The following is a 26,139-nucleotide window of genomic DNA, read 5'->3' as shown; positions in this document are numbered from 1 at the left end:
GCCAGTCTTCAATGTGTTTAAGTTAATCAATAGATACATTTATTTTACTAAAAAAACTATATGGTATTCTTCAATTTTGAAATCAGATTAGATTTTATAGTGAAATAAACCTTGACCATAACAAAATGTAAATGTTAATAGATAAATTTATTAATTTTACAAACAAAAACGATTATTCTACTAGTTTTGACATGAAATTCCAGTTCACTGTGTCAAAACAATGTTAGATAAATTGATTACTTTTATCATATGGTTTAAAAATAAAATTAGTGATCTTTACAGTAAAATAACATTTTGTACTGCTGTGGTTGGAGAGACAAGGACTAGGAAGTGGAAGTAGACAGCGAAAGAAGTTGAAAGATAGGAGTTGCTTGATCTCGAAGAAATGAGATGGAATTCAAAGGAGAGAAAGGAAAGGCCAGCGGAATGTTTTTTAACCTCCACAATATTAACATTTTATCTGTTATTTCTACAGAATAATCACCATGTGGAACAGCTGGACGCGTCTAAGGGTAAACTCCGAGACGAGACACACAGAGGTGAGCAGAGTGAGGGGGAAGACAACATGGATGAGGGTGAGGATGGAAAGACAGACATACCGGGGGAGAGAGTGACCACCACTACAGTGGAACGAGGCCCCGAGTCATCCATTCATACCGTGCTCGACCATCTGCATCTGGACACTGCAGTAAGTCATATGGTGTTGACGGTATTGAGTAAGTCATACAGTGTTGAAGTTATTGAGTAAGTCATACAGTGTTGAGGTTGAGTAAGTCATATGGTGTTGATATTGAGTGAGTCATACCGTGTTGAGGTTATTGAGTGAGTCATACCGTGTTGAGGTTATTGAGTGAGTCATACAGTGTTGAGGTTATTGAGTAAGTCATACAGTATTGAGGTTATTGAGTAAGTCATGGTGTTGAGGTTATGGAGTAAGTCGTACAGTGTTGAGGTTATGGAGTAAGTCGTACAGTGTTGAGGTTATTGAGTAAGTCATAGTGTTGAGGTTATGGAGTAAGTCGTACAGTGTTGAGGTTATTGAATTAGTCATATAATGTTGAGGTTATTGAGTAAGTCGTACAGTGTTGAGGTTATTGAGTAAGTCATACAGTGTTGAGGTTATTGGGTAAGTCATACAGTGTTGAAGGTATTGAGTAAACACATAGTGTTAATGTTATATAATAAGTCAAAAGGTGTTGAAGTTGCAGGGTACATCTCATCATGTTTAGGTTATATAATAAGTTATACAGTATTCAGCTTATATAATAAGTTGCAGTGTTGAGGTTATATAGTAAGTCATACAGTGTTAAATAAGTTAATATATAGTTTGTTCAAAGGGAATCCCAGATGTAGTCATGTGAGTAGCTCAGTATATTCACTGTTATAATGGATGCACACTCAGATTGGTTGGTGCTCCTAATGTTAAAATAAATGTTACGCCAGGATGAAAAAATTATTGTTTTCATGCACTTTCATCGATTCACAGCAATTTATTTTGAACATATCACTGATTTGACATTTTATTAGTGGGCTTGTTGGAAGGAATGTTTTGTTTAAAACTGATTTTACAATGTACTGTGTAATTTGCAGGGCTCTGAACTCGACGTTGACAAGCTGAGGGCAGAACTGGAGGAGAATGTAATGATCTGGTCACACCAGGAAGGCGCCACCCCAGAAGCTGTATGTATTTCACTTTGGTAGCTTCATTATTTATTTAAAATGAAAAATGTTTAGGATCACATCTGTCTCTTTACCTGCATTTTTATTATTATTATTTTTTTTTAATCTTTACCACTTTAATCAATAATGGTAGGTATGGTGTCACAGCACAAGAAGACCAATAGACAACAGGTTTTTTTTTTTTTTTATTGTTTTAAAACTGTTAGGATGTTTTGACACTCCTGACCTCACTTTATATCCCTGCTGCCACTAAGTCTTGTTTATTTCTGTTTCAGCTGGCTGCAGCATCGGATGCCTGGCAACAGTATGATGCCATTACGGCCGGACTCGCCCAGGATCTGTGTGAACAGCTCCGACTCATCCTCGAGCCGTCCCAGGCCACAAAGCTCAAGTATGTTATTACTATGATATAGCATTATCTTAAAAAGTTTGTTTTGTTTAACGACAACACTAGAGCACATTGCTTGATTAATCATTGGCTATTGGATGACAAACATTTGGTAATTTTAACATATGATCTTAGAGAGGATGACCGCTAGATTTATTCAAGGGTTCTTTTATATGCACCATCCCACAGACAGTATAGCAAATACCACAGCTTTTGATATACCAGTCGTGGTGCACTGGCTGGAACAAGAAATAGCCCAATGGGCCCACCGACTGGGATCAATCCCAGACCGTTGATCCCAGACCGACCGCGCAACAATTGAGTGTTTTACCACTGGGCTACACTGGGTGACATGCTAAAGGCTAAAGTTACAGTTTGTTTTTGTTTAACAACACCACTAGAGCACATTGATTTATTAGTCATCGGCTATTGGATGTCAAGAATTTGAAACCCACTACATTTTATCCATTAGCAGAAAGTAATCTTTTATGTGCATTTTCCCAGATGGGTCAGCACATACTATGGCCTTTGGTATGTCAGTCGTGGGACACTGATTGGAACAGAGAAAAACCCCAGACAGTAATAGGTTCACTTTCCAAAGAATGCTAATGTACTTGTAAATTTGAGGGGTAATTTATTTTTCTGTTTTTATGTTGGCTTTACAAAGTAAAAGTATTATTTTTCCAACAGTGGTGACAGCATCAGCGTTTGCGTTAAAGTTTTGTGTTTACATCAGTCTCTCACAAATTATAAGTCCTAGATCAATAAAACTTGGTTTATAGTTGCACCTATGGATGTTCATCACAATGCATTGAAAAGGTTTATGGTAGGCAAGACATTTAATTTTGCAGAATTCTTGTTTAATAAGAGAATGCAACAACTGAAACAAGAAAGCTTGAATTCGGGGAGGTGGGGGAGAATTTTATTGCTTTACATTTTGAAAAATAATTTTATTTTTTAATAGGGGAGATTATCGCACTGGGAAGCGTCTGAACATGAGGAAAGTCATTCCGTACATTGCGAGTCAGTTCCGTAAAGACAAGATCTGGCTGCGACGGACGAAACCGAGTAAACGCCAATACCAGATCATGATGGCCATCGATGACTCGTCCAGCATGGTGGACAACCATTCCAAACAGGTAATTAAACATTCCAAACAGGTAGACAAACATTCCAAATAGGTAGACAAACATTCCAAACAGGTAGACAAACATTCCGAACAGGTAGACAAACATTCCGAGCAGGTAGACAAACATTCCAAACAGGTAGACAAACATACCAAACAGGTAGACAAACATTCCGAACAGGTAGACAAACATTCCGAGCAGGTAGACAAACATTTCGAGCAGGTAGACAAACATTTCGAGCAGGTAGACAAACATTTCGAACAGGTAGACAAACATACCAAACAGGTAGACATGATACATTTATTAAGCCACTTGCCTTAGTGTTTAAGCTGAGACAATTTGTTTAATTAGGAAAAATCTAAATAAGAAAGGTCTACTAATTTACATTTTGAAATATATCATAATTTATTTTTTATTTTTTTATTATAGCTTGCTTTTGAATCACTGGCATTAATCTCAAATGCTTTAACTTTGTTGGAGTCTGGAGAATTGGCTATTTGCAGGTATGAATAATTTGGTGTTTTTTAAGTTTTCACCAGCATTAAGCATGGTGTTTTCATTTGCAAAATTCTTCCTATACACCTATTAGTATTTGCAATTATTCCAGTTTATAATTAAGTACTTCAATATCAATGCACATTTTCAATTTGTTTTTAAATATTTTGTTCTTTTATTATTTAAGAATCTTTGCTTATTTTTCATTAGTTTTATATAAACCAAAAAATGGTATATGTAAAAATAATGAAGACTAAGCCAGGTTTAACTGATCTGCTGTTAATTGATACAAGATTTTAGTAGTAGATTAACAGTTCATGTTTTGAAACCATCTCATGGTCCATTCCTTGTTGTGGTGAGGTGGCTTGCATGTCTCAATGACCCAGAGAGCTATGCCAGTGGGAGCTTCGACTCCTGGTAGGGCCACCCAGGCTGGATTGGTTGAAGGGTAGAGGCTAGACTAATATGGACCACTGCTAAAAACGGATGAGCTGAGCCAAACTACTTGTAGGAAGGCACCTAACTGCTACTCAATGCATTTCCGCTCATATGACAGATGACAACAGAAACTTGAGAGATGGTGCTCAACTGTTGGAGACTCGCTAGGGTTGAAGAGTGCTGGGCTCTATGCCTCGAAAGGGTCCAACACAAGTTTGTCTGGCCTTCAGATGAACCCCTGAAGGAGAAACTATTTGGCACCTTGGAGAGCCTATGAAATACAGCAGCTTTTGTTCGAGCCACTTTGTCCCTGTCTGAGCGTACGATGACGAAGAAGAAGAAGAAGAAGACGTTTTGAAAACATTTCTTGCTAATTATTGAAAAAATTCATTCACAAATAGGCTATAATAATTATCTTTTTATAACAAGCATGCATATCGCTTATGTATTTTAAATTCTATACAAATCAACTAGACATTTTTGAAGATCCATTGGGTGTCCTTAGTGGACAGGTTTGACTGTAAGCCATTGTGTTTCAGTTTTGGAGAATCGGTGCGAATGCTGCATCCATTCACAGATCAGTTCACCAACCAGTCGGGGGCTTCAATACTACAGCACTTCACCTTTGAACAGAAGAAGACAAAAATCGCTCAGGTTGGTTGTTATTTGTCTTATTGATTTTGGAAGCAGGATATGGCTTTGTGAAAGAGCTTCTATCTGAGGCAACAGGGTCACTTTGTATCAGTGGATCACTGTTGTAGTTAAGATTAAGAAATATTGAATCTACCAGTGTTCAAGATTTACGGTACCCCGATATCCCAGGGATACCAGAATTTAATTTTGGATACCAGACTTCAAGAACCCAGTATCCCACCGGGATACCATATAATACTAAATTCTCAGGTGGGATACCAGATTTTGAAATGTTAGTATCTAACTGGGATACTGCCCAAAATTTTTATTCTCGAACACTGATCTACATCTTGGAGATGCAATTTCAGATTATTTTTATGAATCATTTACACACACCAATTTTTTCTTTTTAAGATCGGAATACTTTAAAAACAAATGAAATGTTTCTATAAAATAGTTACTAAATTTTTTAAATAGTTCTTGCATTGCCTTTTTGAACTCGGATTACTAATAACATATTTTAATGTTATTGACTTTATGTCTTACGGTTGGACACTCAATAGTCAAGGTGTATTTTTATGCTGGGGAATGAAGAAAATGTTTTTTTTAACAATGCATTGAACAATGTTTTATATGGTTAAGGACCACACAGATATGAGAGAGGAAATCCGCTGTCGCCACTTCATGGCTACTCTTTTTCGATTAGCAGCAGTGGATCTTTTATGTGCACCATCCCACAGACAGGATAGTATATACCACTGCCTTTGTTAAACCAGTTGTGGAACACTGGAACACTGGCTGGAACAAGAATTTGTACTGGGGTGTCGTTAAACATTCATTCTTTCATTGCATGACTCACAGTTGTATTTCTGTTTTTCAATGCTATTTCACTGTCGATCTTTCAGCTGTTAAAACAAGCCACCTCCATCATGGTAGATGCTCGTAGGAGACAGCACGGCAGTGTGGGACATCCCGAGACGTCACAGTTGCTGCTGATTGTGTCAGACGGGCGTGGTCTCTTCATGGAGGGCATGGATGTCGTCAAGACGGCGGTGAGGCAGGCCCGCGAGGCAAACATCTTCCTCGTCTTCGTCATTCTTGACAATCCACAGAATAAGGTCAGCTGCTTTTCATTTCTCATGGAGATTTTCTTCTCTCTTTTTTGGGGGTCTTTTTTTTTTCCAATTTGTTTGTGTGTGTGTATGTCATCATCCATTGTCTTGCCCTTACAAAGTAAAGAGGCCAGATATAGGTATTAATTTTCCAGCGGTCACTGTGATGGCTTCAACTTTTGCATTAGATTTTAACGTTAAATGAAATTTGGTTTATAGTTGCACCTATGGAGGTTCATCACAATGCATCAAAAAAGGTTTATGGTAGACAAATCACAGAATAAGGTTAGCTAATTATTATTATTATTGCAGAATCGTTTTTTTTTTTTTTTTTTTTTTTTTTTTTGTGTGTGTCTTCATTTATTGTCTCACCTTTACGATATAAAAAAGGGAGATATAGGTATTACTTATCCAATGGCATCAACTTTTCATTGAAACTTGGTTTATAGTTGCACCTATGTATGTTCATCACAGTGCACCAAAAAAGGTTTATGGTAGGTGAGACATTTAATTCTGCAGAATTCTTTTTTTCTTCTTTTTTTTTTTTTCATTTATTTATTTTATTTATTTATTTAGCTATCTATTTATTTAGCTATTTATTTATATTTATAAAGTAGTTGTTCCTGTGTGACAGCAATTGGTTTCTCCTCTTCATCATTACCAACTTTTTCTGCATTCAGTTTCTTTATGCTCCTTAAATTAAAATCAGGTGTTTTGTAAGCTCCCTCAACTCCAGGTTGGGGCCAGACATTCTGTCTTATACTGTCAAAAGTAGAACAGTTTTGCAGTATATGCTCTGGATAGTGGTGTTCTATGTTACAGTGGCATTGGGGTGTTGTTGCCAGTATTAGTTTGTAGAGATGTCCTCCTCTTCATCTTACTCACTGAAAGCTGTCCTTGCAGCAGAGTTGTTTGCCTTGGACATCATACTTGAATCTTAGTTGAAGTATATGCAAGTTACAGCATCATTAACTTATGTTTATCATCCTCAACTGTTGTTCTTGGTTGAGATGAAATATCCCAGACTAATGGTCATTAGAAATACATTTACGAAGAAAGGAAGGAAATGTTTTATTTCCAATTTGTTATTTTCAGGATTCTGTCATGGACATTAGAGTGCCAGTCTTCAAAGGATCTGGACAGGTGTGTTATTTCTTTTTATCAAATTAATTTTAAAGTAAAGATATGAGGGAAAGAAATAAGGAAACACATGGTATTTGAGACGAAATGTTAGAGTAGTTATGCCTGTACAGAATACAGAGATGTCATGTGGAATTCAATGTCAGTACTGTGGGACCGACTGCCGGTACTGTGGGACCGACTGCCGGTACTGTGGGACCTACTGCCGGTACTGTGGGACCTACTGCCGGTACTGTGGGACCTACTGCCGGTACTGTGGGACCTACTGCCGGTACTGTGGGACCGACTGCCGGTACTGTGGGACCGACTGCCGGTACTGTGGGATTGAATGTCGGTACTGTGGGACCGACTGCCGGTACTGTGGGATTTAATGTCAGTACTGTGGGACTGACTGCCGGTACTGTGGGACCTACTGCCGGTACTGTGGGACCGACTGCCGGTACTGTGGGACCGACTGCCGGTACTGGACCGACTGCCGGTACTGTGGGACCGACTGCCGGTACTGTGGGACCGACTGCCGGTACTGTGGGACCGACTGCCGGTACTGTGGGATTGAATGTCAGTACTGTGGGACCGACTGCCGGTACTGTGGGACCGACTGCCAGTACTGTGGGACCGACTGCCGGTACTGTGGGATTGAATGTCGGTACTGTGGGACCGACTGCCGGTACTGTGGGATTTAATGTCAGTACTGTGGGACCGACTGCCGGTACTATGGGACCTACTGCCGGTACTGTGGGACCGACTGCCGGTACTGTGGGATTGAATGTCGGTACTGTGGGACCGACTGCCGGTACTGTGGGATTGAATGTCGGTACTGTGGGATCGACTGCCGGTACTGTGGGATTGAATGTCGGTACTGTGGGACCGACTGCCGGTACTGTGGGATTGAATGTCGGTACTGTGGGACCGACTGCCGGTACTGTGGGATTGAATGTCAGTACTGTGGGACCGACTGCCAGTAATAGTTAACTTCTTTGAGACTAAGAATGAGGGTTCTGGTAGCAGTCAGTATTTGCTGTTACTTTTCATGTGTTCTCTTACGGGTTTTTTTTTTTCAGTATTGGGGTTGGGTTTTATGAGACCCACACCTTCAACTGCATGAAAAGCAATTTAAGCAGTTTATTGGTTTCTTTGCTTTGGAAAGCAGTGAACTCAATAAAAGAAATTATATTTGTTGGAGTATAAATCAGTATCACTTAAGGCACTTAATCCTGGATTACTTTGAAGAATGCAATTATTCACTTGGGGGTTTTACAAAATAGTCTGCTGAACATAAAAAGGTTTGTTTTTTCATTTGTAATCACATATTTAGACTTTAGGACTTCCAGCTCTTTTTAACACCTATTTTGATGGAAAATTAAATTTTCTACTGCACACAGATTCATACTTCAGAGTATTAATTTCTGTACTTTTTGTGTGGGGGGTTTTTGGGGGTTTTTTTTTGTCACTGAAGTTTGTGAAAGCTAAGAATTTTTACTTTATATATCACTGACTTATCATACATCAAAAATTGATTAATTCTGTTGTTTTGTAACATTACATGGGTTTTTTAAAAGTACAAAAACTAAATTATGTATCATTTGGTAAAGGACTCATTTTAAGAAATGTTTTGTTTTTGGTTTTTTTGCAGTTGCCTGAAATCAAGTCATACATGGAACACTTTCCTTTCCCATTCTACATCATTCTAAGAGACATCAACTCACTGCCTTACATTCTCAGTGATGCATTGAGACAGTGGTTTGAATTGGTCACTGCGGGAGACCGGTAACATGACTGGTTTACATTGAACATTGCAGAAGATCAGTACACGTGACATGCTTGGTAACCAGAGTCCTATTACAACTGATGAGATGGTCACTGCAGAAGACTAGTTATATTAAAACAGTGGTTTGAATTGGTCACTGCAGGAGACCGGTAACTCGATTGCAGAAGATCAGTACCCAGTGTTATATTAAGACATCTTTGGTAACCAGTGTCCTATTAAAACTAAAGAGATGGTCATTGCTGGAGACTGGTAACCATTACCATTATTAAAACCGTAATTTGAATTGGTCGCTACATGAAATTGGTAAGCAATATTATATTAAAACAGTGGTTTCACAACATGAAATTGGTAACCAGTGTTATATTAAAACAGTGTTTTCAGCTTGTTATTACAGGAGACTGATAACCAGTGTTATATTAAGACACTGGTTTCAGTTGGTCAAATTGTGTAACTGGTACCTTGTTCTATTAAGACTGGTACCCTGTTATATTAAGACTGGTACCCTGTTATATTAAGACTGGTACCCTGTTATATTAAGACTGGTACACTGTGTTATATTAAGACTGGTACCCTGTGTTACATTAAGACTGGTACCCTGTGTTACATTAAGACTTAGTGTTATATTAAGACTGGTACCCTGTGTTACATTAAGACTGGTACCCTGTGTTACATTAAGACTGGTACCCTGTGTTACATTAAGACTGGTACACTGTGTTACATTAAGACTGGTACCCTGTGTTATATTGAAAAGTTACCAAAGTATTGGGATTAAGACTTCTTCATATATTGGTCGTTGTGGGAGACAAGACCAAAGTAATATTTAAGACTCATTAACTTATTCATGGATTTAAATTGGTAACCGATTTAAACTGGTCACTGGAACTACAGGCTTGTGTGCAGGAAATTGTGCAGGCAGGGACTAGACTGTGGCAAGCAAAGGTTTTAGGGGGCTGAGGGGCTAGGCTTATGCTCCCCCAGAAAATATATTGAAAAAAAACAAGAAAACATTTTCTAGGAGTGCCTTAATTATGATGGTTGATTATGATCTGACTCTCCGAAACTAAACTGTTTAACTGTCATGCAGATTCAGTGTTATAGGCAGTAATTAAAAGATCAGAAAGTTCAAATAAAACATGAGCATTCCATCTTCGATTCAGGATCAGAATCAGAATCAAGATGTTTATTGTGCTTACATCAGTCTTGATTCAAACATACAGATTTGTTACCTCTGAATTTATACAGACCAAGGGCCTAATTCACTAAACTCTCGCAACTTTGTGATCTCGCAGTGTAATGCTAAAAGACTTGCAAAGAATATGCTTTGTTGTCTAACAGAGCCTAAGAGACCTTTGTGAATTAGGCCCCAAGACTTACACAGATTTGTAACTTATGGCTGAATTTAATAAGTTATGTAAATTGTTATAAAGCCATTGTCCTTTGAAAACTATAATATTACAAGCATATTATAATTAGGCCAATATTTTAAGAATTCATTTATTTTTAATTTTCTATGTAATATATGTAAGGTAATATTTATGTATGTAATGTATGCATTTATCCTGCAACCACTGTTAATATTGACAGAATATTATGACAGATAAAGCAAAGTAATTTCCATATAGTTGCAGGATATGACTTTCAACGTGAACGCATGTGATGTAACATGTATAGCTACATTACAAAATCGCAAAATGTGTATGTATTTATGCGCTATATGTATTGATATGTATTTTCTTCTTTGCACCTTGTAAAAATGTATTATTGTAAATAATATATCTTGTTTGCTGTAAAACATGGCTCATTGTATAAATAAAATTTGATTCTATTCAGTTTGACCAAAAATTAATAAATGATTGGGTGAAATATCACATCAGCAGATTGGTTTACCAAATCTGTTTTTTCTTGTGATCAGAGCCTGTGCTTATAAAATATTTAGAGTCAAGACTGTTTATGGAGTCTCGGGGGCGGGATTTAGCTCAGTAGGTTGAGCGCTCGCTTGAGGTGCTTGCGTCGCAGGATCAAACCACCTCAGTGGATCCGTTCAACTGATTGGGTTTTTTCTCGGTCCAGCCAGTGCACCACAACTGGTCAAAGGCTGTGGTATGTGCTTTCCTATCTGTGGGAAAGTGCATATAAAAGATCCCTTTCTGCATTAAGAAAATGTTGCAGGTTTTCTCTATTGACTACTAGTCAGAATTATCAAATGTTTGACATCCAATAGCCGATGATTAATATACATGTATCAGTGTGCTCTAGTAGTGTCGTTAAACAAAACAAACTTTACTTATGGAGTCTGGGGACAGGATTAAGCTCGGTTGGTCGAGTGCTTGCATTGAAGGGTCAAACCACTCAGTGGATCCATTCAACTGATTGGAGTTTTTTCTCGTTCCAACCAGTGCACCACAACTGTCTGTGGGAAAGTGCATATAAAAGATCCCTTGCTGCATTAGGAAAAATGTAGCAGGTTTCCTCAGTTACCAAATGTTTGACATCCAATAGCCAATAATTAATTAATCAATGTTCTCTAATGGTGTCATTAAACAAAACAATTGTGCTCTAGTGGTGTCGTTAAACAAAACAAGTTTTAAACAATCTTATGGAGTCTGAGACTTTTGCAAGCTATACACATCACATGTCGGAGATTTGTCGGTTTTATGCTCAAACCTAGTCCAGTACATACAATGAGACTTGTGTCCTTTAAAGACGGGCGACTTATACAAGGTGGTGTTTATGGAAGATTCAGCTTAATTCTTATCGTAAAATAAAAATGTGTTGAGTGCGTCAATTAAATAAAACATTTCCTTCCTTCCTTTCTTCGTCTCTGTTTTCACCAAGCTATGTGAAAATTTAGTCCAATCCATGTTGATGTATTGTTTGGTGCCGGAGGTGTTTGTGTAATAGGATCAAACTACCTCAGTGGATCCATTCTCGGAACTAGTATATCATACACCGTGGTATGTGCAGTCCTGGAAAGTGCATATAAAATATCAATTTCTGCTAATGCAAAAATGTAGTGGGTTTTCTTTAAGACATCACAGTGTTCATAAATGGGTGTCTAATCTGTGACTAAGCACATAGCCAACACTGGTGCCATAGGGAACATGAGCTGGTTATCGTCTTCTGCTCTGTAAAATGTAGTGATTTTTGTTACCACTGTAAGTTCAAAAGTATCAATATTGCATAAAGTTCATATGTGGTCGAAATATAATTTATCTATAACTTGCCCATAATAGTTCATATTGTAAACCTATTTGATATTTTGATGTATTAATACAGTTAATTTTCTTCTTTTTTTCACTGTCAATGCATCATTCATTTATAAGCCAACATAGTTAAGTATGAAGTATTTGTCTCAGCAGAGCCTTGAAAAATACCAATTAATATGGTTGATATTTTCCATATTAAAAAAACACTCGTGACGAATGCTCCATTTATCTCAGCCCTAGCAGGCTAGATCTCCATTATTTTCCAGGAATAAAATGTTGTGGGATGTTCGCCTATATACATAGTTGTTTTAAAATGTATCTTACGAGCGAATGCAAGTTTGAAACATTTTTAAACGAGTTGCGAGATAAATGATATTTAACAGACACGAATGTATTATTCTATTTCTTGTATGTCCTCAAACAAAACCAGTTTTTAAGCAAATTTTAACATCTTTTTTGACTAAAAAGTTATTTACAGCCTTGCACTTGTAGCTGACTTACACGTCACAGATACATGATTACCAGGTTAACTATATGTCACAATGTGATCAATTTCCACTGTGCTGTTTTTTATTGGACGTATGGCATTGGTGACCTGGTCATCACCATGGCTCCAGTCATACATCTTGAAATTATTAACACATGTATGTATGTTAACAACTATGTGTTATTAAAAATAGTTCATGCATGTATGTGTGTTAACAAAAATAACCCATAGTGTTCTCACCAACGGGTGTGTAAGAAATGTAATTACACACACACACAAAAAGAAAAAGAAAACATATTTCTTTGGAATCACATTTATTGCACATATTGAGCAAGCTGAAAGAGACTACAGCACAGAAACCAGTGATGTATCATGATGGTCGGGTATTCATTTCAGAGTTGCATCTTCTGAAAAGACTCTCTCAAACCTAGCAGAATGTACAGGGATAAGATTTTATTTACTACTACTATAACCTTTACAAACCTTTAGCTCTTTACATCTGGTTCAATAAACAGTGAAAAACAAAGTTCTATACCATACAACATTAATATATTTATAGTGATTTATATTGTAAAAATTGCAAGATAAAATTTGAAAAAAAAATGCTTGTAATAATAATTTGAATCGAACAAATGGTAAAATACCTTGCTGAAAAAAAAATCTATTTAATCAATATATATTTGAATAAATATTTTGTGTACATAAATAAAATGTCTTGTTGAAAACAATTATTAAAGGATATTAGTATGGGAAAATATTTTGTTAACACAAATTGCCCGTTCTTTTCACAGACACTAGATCAGACCTGTTAATAGTTTTATGTAACCTAAACTTAATATAAATCCAACTGGTAATTTTCTCCCTCCACGTAAAACATTCCAGTGGTCACACATGCACACAAATTCCCAGTATTATTTTGTATAATTGTATTTAACATTGTTTTTGCATTTAACATTGGGGTTTTTTTCAGTATAAACCTTTTTTATAAATAAAATGTGTTTTAATGTAGTAGACTGCATTTGTAGTTTAAATCTTTGGTACAGGTTGGGGTATTTATTTTATGACATCAGAAATGGCCACATTTAAAAAAAATAAAAAATAAAAAATTGTTAGGAAAATGAAATGAAAGGTACTTTTTTAATACAGATTTTGAAGACATGTACTAATATTAAATTTAGAGCCAAATGTGTGGTGGTTATAGTTTTCAGATTTTGTTTTAAACAAAGAAATTAAGAATTGATATATTAAAATTTTAATTACATTTATTGTTTGACATCTTGATAAAATCAGACCCATTCTGTTTTTATGTCCCAATAGTGAGCTATGTACCAGGGACCCGTTCCACAAAGCGATCTTAGCGCTAAGATCACCGTAAGTGCATATGTTAGCTGTACAGTTACGGTAATCTTAGGGCTAAGATCGCTTGGTGGAACGGGGTCCTTGGCACAGATTTTTAAAGCTATCTTAGCACTACGATATCGTAAAACCGTTGTAGGCTATAACAGGCATTGTGACATAGCTTATGATGGTTTTATGACAACATAGTGCAAATATAGCATAAAAAATGTCTAGCCTGATTTATAGATGTTTGCATGTATTAATGTATGGCAATATATATTTTTATGATACTATGTAACAACATTTAAACTATTATGACCAACTACTAAAAAAAATATTAATATGCAACAATACAATATAACTTGGAACAACTTATCTATATATTTTTTACAATTACAAACACAGGAAGGAAGGAAATGTTTTATTTAACAACACACTCAACACATTTTATTTACGATTATATCGCGTCAGAAATATTACGGACCACACAAATATTGAGAGAGGAAACCCACTTTCGACACTTCATGGGCTACTCTTTTCGATTGGCAGCAAGGGATCTTTATATGCACCATCCCACATACCATGGCCTTTGTTATACCAGTTGTTGAGCACTGGCTGGAACAAGAAATAGCCCAGTGGGTACAAAGACAGAACAATATAACAAATATAAGTAAACTTAATACCTTTACCCATCACTACCATAATGTGTTACGTAAAAGCAAGACTAAACGCATGTACAATAATTTGGCAAAGTGTACAGGTGAAAGATTTGGCTCAGTTAATAAGAGTGTTCACCTGAGGTGCTCGTGTTGTAGGATCAAACCACCTCTATGGATGCACTGGGTTTTCCCCATCTTAACCAGTGTGCCACACATTAAGGGTTGTGGTATATGCTGTCCTGTCATAGGGATGAAAGCGGCACTTGACAAAAAAAGGCTGAAATATTTTTCAGCTGAGGACATGTGCCTTTATTTTGTTATTTTATGTATTTAGCGTGCCAAAAAGGCGTAATTCCGAGGAAAAGCGGCCAACTTTTATCCCTGTGAGAAAATGCATATAAACGACCCTTGCTGCTGTGAAGATTGTTAGAATTACACCATATCTGACATCCAGTCGCCAGTGATCAATTAATTGGTGTACTCTACTGGTGTCGTTAAAGTAAAAAACAAAAAACATTTGGCAAAGTGTGCAGCTATGTTTCAATGGCAGTGCTAAATGTTTCTTCTCATTCATGCGTAGTTCTGTTTACTTTCTGTAGTTATCTTCATCATACTTAAAATGCAAAGAATAATATCTGCCACTAATCTACCACTCTTATAACAGTTACTCCTTTTTGACTAGATTTTTATTTAGATATTAGCTTAAAAAATTGACTAGATTTTTATTTAGATATTAGCTTAAAAAATTAACTGTTAACTAAAGCAATTTTACCAAAACAAATTATGTCTATGCTAACAGTGCAGTCAATTGTTGTTTGTTTGTTTTTTTAAATGCTTAAATAATTTGTACTGTAAAAATCAACAATATACAGTAAATAAAATAATTAAAAACTTCTACTTTAACAGAATATCACTGACAATATATCGTTATTTATAATTATATATTTTAATAGTAGAAGACAAAACATTTAATAAACAACCACAGGACCAGATGGATATTTATAATGTGTACATGTATGTTTGTGTAGATATATTGGTGATATCAACATTATCATATAAGTTATTAAAAATTAACAATAATAGGATATGACCAATATGTAATTGATATAGGTCAATTTCATGAATATACATTATTTTTTGTACAATTCACCTTGCATGTGGGTTGAGAAATTACTAGGACAACAAATATTGTGTGGAGTGCATAATAAACATCAACAATTATTAACCATAGGTAATGAAATGAAAAATATTAAAGTATTTAAACTTTGTTTTGAAATAAAGACATTCTAATATTGGAAAATATACATGAAAAGATTGTTTTACCTTTAATATAATCTTATTAAGAAACCATAAACACCCTACAAAAAAAAAGAAAAAGAAAAAAAAAAAAAAAGTTTAGTTTGTGGTGTTGTGCACTATATTCTATAAATTGAGTAAAATTGTGAGGATTAAAACAGTTATAACATTCTACTATCACAGATATTTCACAGTCTATATTCATACACATGGGCAAATAATAAACACATTTCACCACACAGACAACATCTGAACATTTTCTCTTACAGAACATACGGTAGTTAAATAACAACAAAACAAATACATAATCTAGACCTATATAAAAGCATATTTCCCATTTTGGAATGTAAATGATATCTTCCAGATATGGTAAGGATCATACTCGTGTACCTCTAAATGTTGTAAATATGCAAATGTTATAATGCTCACCAGTCAAACCTGCATTAAGCAGCTACTGTTTAAAGCTGCCACCTGCCTAAACAGGTAACTGTTCTCCAAAATAATTGAAAATAAAATTAACCTGTGTAAAATGGACACTGTTCTTCCAAATCATCTAACAAAATGAAACTTGCCTGTATTGAGCAGCCACTTGTCTTAAGAGACCATGTGTTCTCCCAAATCATCCATGACTTATATTAAGCAGACTTCTTTAAAAAAACAATCATGCATTTTTATGCAGCTGCATATCAAACGTAGATTACCCCAGTACTTGTGACTTTGTATTTACAATATATTTATACTCATGGAAAAAAAATTCTGTGCATATATTGCTTAACAAGGAAGAATCAAAGTGGGTTTTTTAAAATTATTTATTGGTCTTTTGTAAACTTTAAGACATGATTTGCATAACTGCATGTATGGCGTATCCACATGAGTCTCAAATTTCAATAATTTACAAACTTTACAGCTGTTTGAGACCCTTATATTTATAGCACAGGAACTGTATTAGTATATTTTCATGCTTTTTTCCACTTCAGGTTCAAGCTTGTTATCCTGGACACACATATCAGCTATATGGGTTGTGTGACCAGGACAGGTTGATGGTTATTAATGAGAGAGAAGTCAGAGTAGTGGTCTTACACTTGCCATACACTGAGACTTTAAAACTTCCTCTTTGTTGGAGCCAGAAGTGTAAAGTGAACCACCGGCCTCGGTGACACAGTGGTTAAGCCATTGGACTACAGGCTGGTAGGTACAGGGTTCGCAGCCCAGTACTGGCTCCAACCCAGAGCGAGTTCTTAAGGGCTTAATGGGTATGTGTAAGGCCACTACACTCTCTTCTCTTTCACTAGCCACTAACCAACCTGGACAGACAGGCTAGATGGCCGAGGTGTGCCCAGGACAGTATGCTTGAACCTTAATTGGATACAAGCATGAAAATAAGTTGAAATGAAATGTGAAGTGAACGCAGTAACTACACGCCTTAATGCCAATGGCTTTATAACCATTACATCACTGAGGCTGGGATGTTTTCACCATTATAACATATACAGATTATTATGAGAACAATTATAAAATAACATAACATCCACACATATGTCTGTATTTACAACACCCACAAATAAAATCATTAAATTGTAAATATACAGGAAGGAAGGAAATGGTTTATTTAACGACGCACTCAACACATTTTATTTACGGTTGTAAATATACAGATGAAGGTACTTGTAAGTTACAACCTATCAAATACATTTATTATGCTGTAATTTTATATAAATAAAAATTAAAACTGTACTACATAAAATGTAGAAGAAAAATTATTAAGACAAAGACAAAAACAGAAAAATATTGCCAAAACCCACAAAGACAAATTGAAGTATTGTAACAATGTAATGTATAAATAAATTTAAAATAAACAACTTTATTATAAAGAGTATTCTTAAGACTGTCTATGTTGACCGGAATATAAAGTTCACTAATAAAAGTTTATTTAAAAACATAAATGAGTAAAACTGTGTAAAATGTGACACTGACACATTTTATTGTATGCCTACTCAAAATGTTTGTTCTAGATTCAATGAATTTTGTTGTTTTGTAAAATTTGATACATTCATAATGATCTTTGTTTTACTTTTCTATAAAAAGTCTGTAGTTCTATTTAAGCAAATTTTAAATAGAAGCATTTATACAGCTTTGCCGTTCAAGTTTCCATTATGGATTGAAACTGTATGTAGCTGTATGGCATTGGGAGAGCTTGATTGTCTTACGAATTACAACAGTAAGGTTTGGAAAATTGTGCAGCATGATATGGTTGGGCTAATTTCAATCTGTCATTTTAGTGTTATATTACATCAACTTTAAGATAGATAATTTAACAGAATAATATAAAATTCTAAAAACTAAATGTATATGTAACAATTAATAATAATAATAATTATATAATGATGAGATCCCAATAAACAATATCAAATATATGTTACAGTGCATTTTTCTTAAACGTGCAATAAACATTTATATACATTTTTCTAAAATATGCAATAACAATTGTTCATAAATAGGCAAAAATAAAATTAAATATCACATAAATATGCTGAATGCAAATAAAAACAATTGCCATCCATTCTTAATCAACAAAAATTCCATCATATTCAACACTGAATACATTGCAACATGCTTGGCAAAGTCCCAGCCTACTGTCAAATGTTTAACCTGAACACGCACTACCCATGAACCACACACCATCTTACAATAAAAATATATCTCAGTCATTCTATACTAATCACAAACTGCATTTCTCATTATTTAGTATCGGTCTTCACTCAATCATTGGTAGTTGTATTCCGTAACAGTTATTGTGTAGAATTAAATTATAGATATTTTGTTGTCTTTTGACAACAGAAGAAAACGCAATCACAAATTCAATAAAATCACATTCAAAACTAATCATAAATTGCTGGGGTCATTTAACAATTATATTACACTACATGTAAATCTGACTTTTTTTTCAACATTTTTTATTGCTACCCCTACACACCGACCAAAAAACCCCACAATGAATGAATAAATGTTTAACGACACCCCAGCACAAAAATACACATCGGCTATTGGGTGTCACAAATTTTAAGTATATGAAAATATTATTAAAAAACAACAAAAAAACTACAAAAACCCTATGACAATAACTTAATACCAGTCAACATGACCTCATAACTGTGAAGTACATGTAATAAGAAAAAATCAGTCTATAAATGAATAAAATGACTATGACTAACTGCATATACTTTATGAATAAAGCAGACATACCCGGTAGTTTTGAAAACATTACATAACTCCAGACAAACACCTCATACCCTAGCATGATTTTGTTTTATTGGTAATGAATTCCACGACACCCTCGTCCTATCCCATGACTACAGCAAGATATAATTGTTCAATGGCCCCACACTTGTTGCTTTTAACTCCAATATTCATTCCTTTAAAAATATTCATTGATTAGCATCATCTGATAATCTTGTGATAGCTAATCTTGTGACAGTTGTGTTGAACGATAGCTAGGTGTATTTACACCACTGTCTAAGTCTGATCATTATACAATCATCATTCAAAAACAAAACACCACAAAATGTCACATAATCCATGACCTGACATTATTTGTCAGTATATTTGAAATTGGTTTGTTAAATTACTTTTCAGAGATGGATGCAGGGAGCACATAGTTATTCAACATCCACCAAGATGCTTTATAAATAGCAATATTCCTCCAGAAATATCCAGCAGACCACATCTTTCCCACTAAAAAGAAATAGATTCATTTTATGTTTATCCATTAAATAATGGATTTTCAGTACATTTTGAAGTTTGGGGTAGGGGTGTGCATCTTCATCACACCCCACCTGGATCTACTCTTGTTTTTAATTTTTGGACTATTTGATGACCTGTATCTATTAAACATTTATCCAGTGAAATCCAGTCTAACCCAGTTCACTGCTGTTTGTATCGAATGACATTTTCTATTTGTTTCTGTATCCATAGCAACACATCAGGCTCAGGACTGTGCACCTCTTGTTCACTGCCAGAAAATAGGTTCAAACTAGATTCCTCCTGGAAAAAAAATGAAAACAATTTTTAAGTTTACAATATGCAATACGATTTATTCTGGAATATATCATTTCAAATAATAAGGATAGTATCAAAGGAGATGGCATAATGAAAATCCCGAGAATGTAAATTTATACTTAAAATGAAGAAAAGAAAGGTTTGCTATGAACCCCCCCCCCACACCCCCAAAAAAACACACACAAAAAACCCCACCATCAAATTATATTTCTTTGGTGAAAAAACACACAAAATAAACAGTAAAATTGCATTAGTGTCATTTTTAGTACTGGTATGCAATTTAACAAAAACTATCTTTATATTTAACCAAATTGTCTGGTTTAGACAGTTTTAACCTCATTTAAGCAGCCACCTGTCTCGTGAGGTCGCATTCTGTTACTCGTTTTTTGGGTGGCTGTGTGACAAAGGTTTGACTAGTTCAATATATTGTTTTTAATTACTGGTCAATGTCACCACCTTAACTGGTTCATTATATCTACAAATCTAGAAGAATATAACAGACACAATGTCTGAAATCTTAAAAATATTGGTCCACTTCAACACAGCATCAACAAAAACTGATAGCTACTTGTTTAAAACATACCCTTTTGACCTTGAAGACAAGTTTGTCCTCCACAATGGCTGGCACACCAAGAATCTGGTCAATGTTGGCTTCCCATTCAACATCCCAGCCTCCCCAGATACGACACTTCTCCAAAACCAGCAGGTGTCTGCAAGTAAAACACACATAAAAAGTAGTATACAACAAGTGTTCTAGTCATTCTATGCTTATAACACAAGATTTATTAGAGTCTAAAATTATCATATTTCTCCAGTAGAGTGGATAATATACGTGTATGCGATGGAACTTTACTGTGGAGAGAGACAGAAGAATTTGCAAAGCAACAGAATGTTTTAAGGTGCCCTGATTTCTGCCTGATCACCGGAGAAACTCCAGACAAACCTGTTAGCCTCCTGCATTACATTATAGATTATGAACTACATATAGAAAGAAATGTTTTATTTAACGACGCACTCAACACATTTTTTATTTACGGTTATATGGCGTCGGACATGTGGTTAAGGACCACACAGATTTTGAGAGGAAACCCGCTGTCGCCACTACATGGGCTACTCTTTCCGATTAGCAGCAAGGGATCTTTTATTTGCGCTTCCCACAGGCAGGATAACACAAACCATGGCCTTTGTTGAACCAGTTATGGATCACTGGTCGGTACCCATTGAGCCTTGCGGAGCACTCACTCAGGGTTTGGAGTCGGTATCTGGATTAAAAATCCCATGCCTCGACTGGGATCCGAACCCAGTACCTACCAGTCTGTAGACCGATGACCTAACCACTACGCCACCGAGGCCAGTCAAACTACATATAGAGTATTAACACTCTGCCACCCCACCCCTCAAAAATACTATTAGAAGGCTCAGGCCTAAAACATTCAATATTTGCCATGAAAAATGGTCAGTTTTACACTTCTGTCTCTATGTTTAATTTGTTACAGAATTTGTTACAGAATTCTAAAATCAGGCAATGTTCTGTCACATTGTGTTTAAATGTTACAGAATTCTAAAATCAAGGTAATGCTGTGTCATAGTGTGTTTAAATGTCACACAATTCTGGAATCTGGTAATGTTCTGTCACAGTATGTTTAATTTGATACATAATTCTAAAATCAGGTAATGTTCTGTTCAGTGTGTTTCATTTGTTACAGAATTCTAAGATCAAGGTAATGTTGTGTCACTGTGTGTTTAAATGTTACAGAATTCTAAAATCTGGTAATGTTGTGTCACAGTGTGTTTAGTCTGTTACAGAATTATAAAATCGGGTAATGTTGTGTCACAGCGTGTCTAATTTGTTAAAAATTCTAAAATCGGGTAATGTTGTGTCACAGTGTGTTTAATTTGTTACAAAATTCTAAAATTGGGTAATGTTGTGTCACAGTGTGTTTAATTTGTTACAAAATTCTAAAATCAGGTAACGTTCAATCTCTGTGTTTAATTTGTTACAGAATTCTAGAATCCGATAATGTTCTTATACAGTGTGTTTAATTTGTTATAGAATTCTAAAAGCAGGTAATGTTTTGTATCTATGTTTAATTTGTTACATAATTCTAAAATCAGGTAATGTTCTGTCACAGTGTGTTTAATTTGTTGTAGACTTCTAGAATCTGGTAATGTTCTGTCACAGTGTGTTTAATTTGTTGCAGACTTCTAGAATCCGGTAATGTTCTGTCACAGTGTGTTTAATTTGTTGCAGACTTCTGGAATCTGGTAATGTTCTGTCACAGTGTGTTTAATTTGTTGCAGACTTCTAGAATTCGGTAATGTTCTGTCACAGTGTGTTTAATTTGTTGCAGACTTCTAAAATCAGATAATGTCCTGTCACAGTATGTTTAATTTTATGCAGACTTCTAGAATCAGGTAATGTTCTGTCACAAAGTGTTTAATTTTTTGCAGACTTCTAGAATCAGGTAATATTCTGTCACAAAGTGTTTAATTTGTTGCAGACTTCTAGAATCCAGTAATGTTGTACTGACCTGTCTGTGATCATCATCACGTCTGCTCTTTCATCTCTAGTGAGCGGGGCATGAGCCCAGTATATGTCAGTCTTAGAGTACTCCCCCTTCCTAATACTCTGCAGCAGACGCAGCCCAGCTGCCCTGTATTGTGAATACGGTCTCAATCCCTAAAAAACATGACAATTAGAATATTTAGTGATAGCATGACAATAGTTTTACAAGATATTATTAAGAAACCAAAAGTCTCCATTGTATAAAGTAACTGAATCCACGCTTATTTAGTGATAGCATGACAATAGTTTTACAAGATATTATTAAGAAACCAAAAGTCTCCATTGTATAAAGTAACTGAATCCATGCTTATGCCCAACACATTTACTCCCGTCATTTTTAAAGAAGTACAGAAACATTTATTTTAAATGTCCCAGAATGACCCAATAGATTTTATTATTTAAAAGTATCTTGAGATGGAAAAAGAAACAAACACCGTGTCTTACTGAGCTATGTATAGGAACCATATGCAATACACTGTAAAAATTGTTTATCTTCCCATTCCCTGTAGCAATTCTTAACATTAACTTTGAATGCTAACATAACACATTCCATATCCACCTCTCAAGCATTACATAATTGCTGAATCAGCTCTTATGTAAGACATATAATAAGAACAGATCATTGATGCATTGACAAATTGTGTAAATAGAGAATACTATATGAGCGGCCCTTAGATACTGTTTATTTTACAATTTGTTAAAAAACATATCCAACAAGTGAAAGCAAGTTGGATACGTTTTTAAACAATGAGGTGTAAAATAAATGATATTTAACGGACATGAATGTAGTATTCTATTTCTTACATATCTTCAGAAAACAGTTTTAAAATAAATTTAATCGCCTTTTCCAACTAAAACCTATGTACAGCCCTAGAGCTTAAAGTTAACTTGTGCATCACACCTAGTGATCGATTTCTACCATGCTTTTCCACTGGATGGTTTGGCATTGGTGACCAAGTCATCACCTAGGTGCAGCCAGTCGTATGTCTGTAAAATGTTATCTCACATATAGGTGTTAATAAATATATGTTATAAAAAATAACGAATAATGTTCTCACCAACAGGTGTGTAAGAATTTAAAATAATAACTAACCAATGAGGGGTTGATAAATCGTGGAAGTCTCATTCTGACAATTAGTCCACTTTCAGTCTCAGCAGCTCTAAAAAAAGACATTTGATCTTTTATGAAAATGATGTGAAAGGTTTAAATAAAATGAACTGAAGAAAACATAGCTAATTTTTGTCTCTTTATTCATAATTAACCTGACCTTTCACCAAGTGCATTTACCTCCACCCCTCACCCCATCTCAATACCCTGAGACTAATTTAAATATTGCAACAATAATCAAATGGCTATAATTTTCCATTGCTTCAAGGGTACCCATGTCTGTTCATGTGAGTAATGTTGTTGTTTTTTTTGTGGGGTTTTTTAAAACACTAACATTTATAATAGATGCAATTTTTTATTCAATGAATCCTGTTCTTAGGTTTTAATATGGACTTTTTCTATTTCTTGAAATTTTATTTATCCACTTTTAGTATTTTTCTGTACCTGTAATAGTTATGATCTTCATTAGATTTAAGGTGAAAAGAAAATCAGTAATCGGTAAGACTAGACATTGTAAACTGACCTTCTGATTCCATCAAAAGCCATGCTTATCATGTCCACAATTCCACCTGTTGGCTTCGTCAGAAGTCCCAGAATGCCCTTGCCAATTCCCTTGAAAAAACCTTCAACGCCTTCTTCATGAGCACCTAACAACAAAACATTTATTTTTAAAATTATATAACTTTGTATATTTAGCAACTTCTACAAATATTTTGCAAATAAAAAAACCCAATTTACTTTATTTTCTTCAACCATAATTGTTTCCCATTATTTTTCAATATTCTAATACATACTGTTTTCTGTAATCTGAATGAATGTTTAATGACACCCCAGCACAAAAATACATGGTGTCTAAAGTCTGTGACCTAACCAACTACAAAATATTTTACCCAAGTCTCATGTTTATGGTAGGTGAGACATTTAATTTCACAGCATTAATGTATCAAAGTGCAAATACTGCAACTATGTAAAATAAAACATAACAAAAGCATTATCAGCCTTAAAGCACAAACCTCAAGTAGTACATGGTATTTTACCAAATAACTGAACATTTTAAATGACTAAATCACCGAAATTTGTACTGTATGAATAAATGACTGAATATTTCAGTCTGACTAAAATGACTGAACATTTCAGCTATTTTATTGACTGACTGAACATTTCAACCAATTGCTAATTGACAGGTTTGATGGACTGACTAACATATACAGTGATTTGATTGACCTCTACCTTTGAGTGGATCCAGAACAATTCCCGTGAAGCCGAGACAGACTCCCATCACAAGGTTACGACTAGCAACAACAAGCGTGGTTGGCAGGTTCCTCGGCTGCTGCTGCATACGACTTCTTCGTTTCTGTGCAAACAAAGAAAATAATATCTATTATTGTAAACTGATGGCGAGTGTGTTCTGTATTGTGATTGGTTAATTACATTCTTTTTCCAGGGTCAAATAGATAACACCCGGAAAGCTAATGACGTCATTAGAAAGTGACGCCATTAGCAATTGGAACAGGCGAAGTTGACCATTCAAGGGTCTACAGTTTGACTGTAACCAGGTATTTTTTTCAAGAAATACAAAATGTACAGTTAGTATTCAGTTTACAATGGACATAACCATATTGAGTTGTTAGATTTGTGGGTGTTATTGTCTATTTGAAGAGTTTAGGCGCAAAACATGATAAATCCATTTATCATTTTCAGTAAAAGTGATTTTTTAAAAGGATCAATCACATTTTGCTGCAAAACGGCGTGCCTACGATTAGCCCTTACTGACATACAATAGTGGCTTTAACTAAAACTAGAGAGAAAATGGTTTATATCGCGTTTTGTGCCTGAACTCTTCATTTGATGCTTGCAAATGTTTCATTTTTTACCTCAGGCTAACACTTTCAGTCAAATAGACAATAACACCTGCAAATTTAAAAACTCCATATGGTTATCTCCTAAATAATATTAAGAGACATTTATTCATGGCTGTTGAAGAAGAATGCAAAATGTTATGTCAAGAATGAAAAATATTACATGATCTTGAAAGGTAGGGGATTTCAGTGAGATTTTCATCATAAAACATAAACAAGAACAATTTTCAAGTAGTGCTAAAAATTTGCATTCTGGCAATATATATCCAGAGAATTTTTAGTGAATATTGTAGATTATAAAAACAGTTAAATTTGTTTTACCCGTTTGTAGTCTTCATCAAATGATAAAACAGCTAAGGTATTTCCTAGAGATCCTGTCACCAAGGCAACTGAACCTGCAGCACCACCTGTAAAGCAAATAAAAACATAGTCTGTATATTCCCATTAGATTATAATGTTGTTAATATTATAGTAGTAAATGCGGTCTGAACATAACAATAAAACCCATTTCCAGCCCTTCCCTTTGTCTGCTGACTCTCACTTCCTGTCCTACTCTCAGCTAAACTGACTTGCCTAACCTTAGCACAGAAGTATGAACATGTTTTCCATTCTACAATGCCTTTGTTAACTACCACCATGTCTAATAAATATGAACACACCATGATGTGTATCCTACATGCAATTGTCTCAAGTGAAAGGAAATGTTTTATTTAACGACGCACTGAACACATTTTATTTATGGTTATATGGCATCGGATATATGGTTAAGGACCATACAGATAT

At 35.1% G+C, this 26,139-nt stretch overlaps 2 protein-coding genes across 2 annotated transcripts in view; one reads left to right on the top strand and one right to left on the bottom strand.

Moving 5' to 3' along the window:
* The window catches only part of LOC121369657 (midasin-like), a 171,032-nt gene extending 160,168 nt beyond the window's left edge, over positions 1-10,864 (top strand). Inside the window, exons 91-99 of the mRNA XM_041494702.1 lie at positions 476-688; positions 1,591-1,680; positions 1,956-2,071; positions 3,033-3,207; positions 3,625-3,698; positions 4,668-4,782; positions 5,667-5,879; positions 6,969-7,016; positions 8,647-10,864. Of these exons, the coding sequence (XP_041350636.1) occupies positions 476-688; positions 1,591-1,680; positions 1,956-2,071; positions 3,033-3,207; positions 3,625-3,698; positions 4,668-4,782; positions 5,667-5,879; positions 6,969-7,016; positions 8,647-8,784 (1,182 nt within the window). The 3' untranslated portion in view covers positions 8,785-10,864. The remainder of the gene's footprint in view (positions 1-475; positions 689-1,590; positions 1,681-1,955; positions 2,072-3,032; positions 3,208-3,624; positions 3,699-4,667; positions 4,783-5,666; positions 5,880-6,968; positions 7,017-8,646) is intronic.
* Positions 10,865-15,415: 4,551 nt separating this feature from the next.
* LOC121369658 (vacuolar protein sorting-associated protein 13A-like) overlaps positions 15,416-26,139 on the bottom strand; it is a 184,805-nt gene continuing 174,081 nt past the window's right edge. The window contains exons 81-87 of the mRNA XM_041494703.1: positions 25,678-25,763; positions 24,728-24,851; positions 24,021-24,144; positions 23,483-23,549; positions 22,355-22,503; positions 20,407-20,533; positions 15,416-19,808 (exon numbers count right to left, since the gene is read on the bottom strand). Of these exons, the coding sequence (XP_041350637.1) occupies positions 19,689-19,808; positions 20,407-20,533; positions 22,355-22,503; positions 23,483-23,549; positions 24,021-24,144; positions 24,728-24,851; positions 25,678-25,763 (797 nt within the window). The 3' untranslated portion in view covers positions 15,416-19,688. The remainder of the gene's footprint in view (positions 19,809-20,406; positions 20,534-22,354; positions 22,504-23,482; positions 23,550-24,020; positions 24,145-24,727; positions 24,852-25,677; positions 25,764-26,139) is intronic.

Source organism: Gigantopelta aegis, chromosome 4, assembly GCF_016097555.1.
Source record: "Gigantopelta aegis isolate Gae_Host chromosome 4, Gae_host_genome, whole genome shotgun sequence".
Lineage (NCBI taxonomy): Eukaryota > Metazoa > Mollusca > Gastropoda > Neomphalida > Peltospiridae > Gigantopelta > Gigantopelta aegis.
The sequence above is the reverse complement of the archived record's forward strand: the minus strand, read 5'-3'. Positions and strand labels throughout refer to the sequence as shown.